General features: G+C 36.1%; 3 protein-coding genes across 8 annotated transcripts in view; 1 reads left to right on the plus strand and 2 right to left on the minus strand.

Moving 5' to 3' along the window:
• Positions 1–3,055, minus strand: part of LOC129786690 (allatostatin-A receptor-like) — a 103,469-nt gene extending 100,414 nt beyond the window's left edge. For 2 of the 6 annotated variants that reach the window (XM_055821869.1, XM_055821865.1), the window contains exon 1: positions 2,794–3,055. The gene's annotated coding sequence lies outside the window, so the exon portion shown is untranslated. The other 4 variants (XM_055821866.1, XM_055821864.1, XM_055821868.1 and 1 more) reach the window with 3 other exon arrangements.
• Positions 1–4,972, minus strand: part of LOC129786719 (glutamate-rich protein 2) — an 871,459-nt gene that overhangs the window by 667,715 nt on the left and 198,772 nt on the right. The window lies entirely within an intron of this gene.
• LOC129786731 (28S ribosomal protein S23, mitochondrial) lies at positions 4,218–4,960 on the plus strand. The gene is made up of 3 exons (XM_055821923.1): positions 4,218–4,333; positions 4,395–4,556; positions 4,617–4,960. Exons 1-3 carry the CDS (start codon positions 4,290–4,292, stop codon positions 4,891–4,893), a joined length of 483 nt encoding a protein of 160 aa, XP_055677898.1. The 5' UTR covers positions 4,218–4,289; the 3' UTR covers positions 4,894–4,960.

The following is a 4,972-nucleotide window of genomic DNA, read 5'->3' on the forward strand; positions in this document are numbered from 1 at the left end:
GTTTTCCCCGCAAACTTTTCTCTCCGTTAGTGCGTAGTGGACTTTAAACACTTACACACCCACCCCCGCACACCCATTGCGTACTTTTGGGCACGCAAAGGACACCCCATGGGAGGGGTGCGGCTACCCCCAAAATTGTACCAGGGGGTGGATGCTTTTCAACTAGTGGTAGTACGTGGGTGGATGGGCCAAACGGCACCCAGGAACTAATTCAATGAGACACGCATTTCCATAAAATGACGAAGAGGGACCCCAGCGTATATGGGGGTGTATCACAATACGCATATTTCAGTGTTAAATGCCATCAATGGGGTCCTTCTCCAGAGATGCTGGCGCGGGTTCCTGATAATTGGTACAAATTAATATTAATCACCACGAGAAAACTTTACATCTCGAGGATGTCCCACGGGTGGCATATCCTGGCCCACTTCACAATTCACACAACCATCGTCAAAGTCATTTGAATCCTTGTCTCAATCCACCCCATCCCACCCCACATGTACGCCCACTTTGTACCTTTTTTTGCCCGCACGTGCGTCTCATCTGCAAATTCTCACAGCTATTGTGAATTAGAGAAAAAAAGAGGGTGTGGTTTTGCCATTAAATTGAACTGGATATTATATGAGAGCACGAATCCTGGATTAAGGAATAAAAGTTTGATTAAATAAAAAGTAATAAAATACACATAATCGTTTGATATATTTTTCCAGTAAGTTTCCTTTTATTCCTTCCAAGCGGAAATATTTTTTTTTCCATCATCAAATGAACTTTCATTCTTTGCAGCTTGGTCTTTATTAAAAAGTCTCGAGAAAAAAAAAGTTTTAATTAATTTATGGAATTCATGGGAATTATGTATTTCCGTGTAACCTACTAAATAATTCACGAGGAAATGTTTCAAAAAAAACATTTTATTAAAAACAAAATGTAAAGAAAAGCTATCTTAATCATTGTAATTAGGGAAATTTTGAGAAATGTTTTTTTTTACTCATGATTTACTCTTCTTTTTATATTCTGAAACTTTCAATGTGAATAAATATTCTGTAATTATGGTAATGAAAATTAGCAACTTACGCAGCTTTTATCAAGTTGGGATGTTTGGAAAAATTATTAACAACAAAACACGGGTGAATTTAATGAAAAATTTAAGAGCTTTCAGAGCACCATTAATCCATAGTTTTTCCCCAAAATTTATTAACATTTTCAAACTACATAAAATATGTATCATTAAAATCATAATTAAAATGAATAAATTTCCCAGAATTTGCGAGCATTAATGTTTAAAAAACATATTATGTAAAAATATTAAAAAATTTAACTTATTTCTGGTTGGAATATTTTAAAAAGCTATAATTTAAGAAATTAATTATTTCAACAAAAGCTTTTTCATAAACCCTCCATATTATGTAGGTACCTGCAGGTTAATTTATGATTTAATTTAAATATGTAATATTTTTAATTCATACGTGTTCATGATTTTTTGCATTGTCTACGAGTGAAAGGATAAATAACTTTTTAGTATTATTGTCATTATTGCAAAACAATTTAATAAATTATTGGGAAATGGATCGACTTTTCCGTAATGAAAATTTCACGAAAATACCAAAAAGACTAACCAGATCACTTTTCAAATAAAAATTAAATTTATTAAAAATCTTTTCTAAGTTACTGCATTGTTAAAAAAAAATATTAATTTTATTATTAGAAATAAATTAATCATTTAAAATTAATTTAGAAAAATCTTAATTATTCAAAATTTTCTTTAAAATATTCTTTGAAGAATGTTTTGTTATGAAATTGAATAAATCATTTCAAAAATGAATTGTCTTTCACACAATCTGACTACTTTTGGGTTATCCATTAAATGTATTTAAAAATCTTGATAATTTCTTAAAGAAAAAAATCTGATCTATTTGTAAGAATTTTTCTTTAAGATTTAATTTCAATAGTTTAAGAATTTTCTTTAAAGAATATTTCTATATTTTTGTAGTTAAAGAAATTCTTATATATGATTCTCATTTTATGCTTGTTCTCCCAAGAAAAGGTCCTTATGATTTTAATTACTTATCCATTTGGTTTAAAAATGAATCACTAGTACAAGAAGCTAAATAACCGTGCCAAAACTTTCTCAATGAATTTCGCCAAGTCAGCAGAAATCAAGAGCAAAACTAACAAAATATTCTTGCAATATTGCCAGGACAAGTGAAGGAATAGAATAGAATAAAATTTATTCTGCCCTTTGCAGACTAGTGCTTAGGGCACTAAGATGCATTGAGATGAAGGGGTGGGGCTCTCTTCATCGTAAAAGAACGATACTTCTTACTGCACACCAGACGGAGTTTTTCATTCACTTTAGAGTGGCTATTTGGCCAAAAAATGTTTTAAAACTGCACGAGAAATTGCCAACAAATTGTGGGCCCACACGAAAAAATAAAATTTATTGCATCCCCCCACAGTTGCACAAATAAGAATCTCGACTTCTTAAAAGCCGTCTTGAGGTCTACCACGGGTGGTTCCCTTTTTGAGGAAGACACAAGAAAAGGAAAATGTTGTTTGTGAAGCTGTGTGGCAATAAATTTTCGTGGGGCAATTAATATTAATTAATTAATTCACGAGTGTATTGGCCCTCTCTCATTCTGCTGGAAAATCCATTCAGGAGGATTGGCGCGAAAGCTAGGAAAATTCCGCGTGCAGATGGGAGGATGGGCGATTTCGCGTGGTCAGAGGGAGAGTGTGGGTGGGATTAATTTGTCACTGTAAATTGAAGTACATCGCACACACTCCTACTGCTTCCACCTTTTTTTCTTCTTCCTCCTCACGCGCACACTTCCTCTGCAGCAAGTCCTCTTCACTTTGTGCAAAATTCCTTGGGTGTCACTGGTGCGTGCTGAAGCACTCGTTCATCCACACGTCCCCAGGAGCACCCAATATCGGCAACACACAATGTGTGATAAGTCACGGAACTACGAGAGCGGCTAAGCACGGCGCGAGCAGAGCACACACGGCCCAACCATTCGGTGTGGAGGCAAATGAAGAACTGAGCGAATGGAAAATCTGCTCATGGATCTCTTACCTTTTTGCACGCCGCGTTCATTGTGGATTGTGGGTGATGTCTGCGCCAGTCTCTTCAGACACACTCGCACAGACGTTCGCCCAAATGTTTATCGTCGTGATGCTGTGTGGCTCTTCTCCTACGCTGCGTGCGCTATATATTCACGCGCCACATAAATATACATTCATACATCTTCCACCCACTACCCCCCTATCCTCCCCCACTCCCTCTCCTAAGGAAAAAACATGATGTACAATCAGTCACACATAGAGACACTTTGCTTCCAATCTCTCATACAGAGATTTAAGATATATTCTTTGCCTTTTTATGCAAAAAAAAATTGAAGTTTCATTTCCCACCCCCGCCCCAAGTGCATCACTCTGTGTAAATATTTAATTTAATGCCCTTTGATCGTTGCTGTGCAATATCAAATCGCAATTAATATTGGAGCTCATTCCAATTCCCCAGAATGCAATTTTTAATAAAATTCACATTGCTTCAGGGGAATAAAATATATAAAATCCTCCCCCGTGGGACTCCCCTCATCCTCCGCCCACATCCTGTGTTCCCCACAAAAAAGGCGATAAAAAGAGGGATATATTATCCATTTAATCGCTCCACGCATGATGTAAAAAAAAGGATGAGCCTGGAATCACATTAAAATTCCCATATTTTCCCCGAAGGATCATTCAGGTTGAAGGACAATGTGAAAGGAGAAATCTCCTCTTCTTCTCGGCTCTTTTGTGGTTGCTGTACGCAATCATAGGCATTTGTTATTTATGTTTTTTTTAGCATTTTATGGTGAATCCCCCGAGAAATAAATAATAAATGGCATAAACTTGAAGGATTCTTTTTTGAGACAATCTCACGTTGCACGTGGATGTGACGGTTATTATTCGTTAAAGGATTCAAACTCGGTTCTTTCAAATAATTCTTTATCTGTGGCTTTTGTCGATTTATTGGATTTCTCAGTATAAATACGAATTTATCTCCTGGAAAAGCAAAGGTGAAGAAACACCAGAAAGTTGGAAAAGTGAGGAAAATGAGTAAAAAGAAAAGAAAGAAAATTAAAAACAACCGCTGAAATATTTCCGGTTCAGTATAAAGTTTTCCACTGGACATGTCTTAAGAAAATCCACCACTTCTCTTCAATAATAAGCGGAGAAAAAGTTAGTGGGTTATGGGGGTTATGTGAAAAATTTATTCTTCAAAAAATCGTGAAAAAAAATCATTAAAAATAATGGCTCACAGTCGATTGGAAAAGATAGGAACAATCTTCACGAGGTAAGATTACTCTTGAGGAACATCCAAGGAATCAATTTTCACTGGAATCTTCTATTTTCAGGACAACTGGGCTCCTCAGGAGCGGAGCAATGAAACCAGAAGACAAACCCCTTTGGTATGAGATTTACCAGGCATTTCCTCCCAAAGCTGAACCCAGATTCGATCGACCTGCTCCTAATACATCCGTAAGAGATATCTTCTACCCAGAAGACGTTGTCAGAGCGTAAGTTATCCCGTAAAATGCAGGAGAAATGCGAATCCAATAAGATTGAATAATTTTCAGGAAGTTCCACAAACTCTCAAAGACACAGGGATCACTGAATTTGCTGGACACGAGAAATAAAACCCACTGCCAGCTCTTCATAGAGATCTATAATAAGCTAAAGGAAGATGGAGCACTGTCGGAAGAGAAAATCCTCGATACGGCACAAATTAAATTGGAAGAAATGATTCAGCAGGAGAAGCTAAGCAAAGGAACTGGGCTACTTTCCAGCTTCACCGAAGCCAAAGGCAAGCAGGAAACGAAGAATGTTAACATCTCTGATCTTTTCAAGCCATAGAATGAATAAATTCTTGTAGAATTTTTGTAATAAATTGTTAAAATATAGAATCTTTTTTGCAAGAAAAGATTTTTCTTTC

Source organism: Lutzomyia longipalpis, chromosome 1 (assembly GCF_024334085.1).
Source record: "Lutzomyia longipalpis isolate SR_M1_2022 chromosome 1, ASM2433408v1".
NCBI classification, from domain to species: Eukaryota; Metazoa; Arthropoda; class Insecta; order Diptera; family Psychodidae; genus Lutzomyia; species Lutzomyia longipalpis.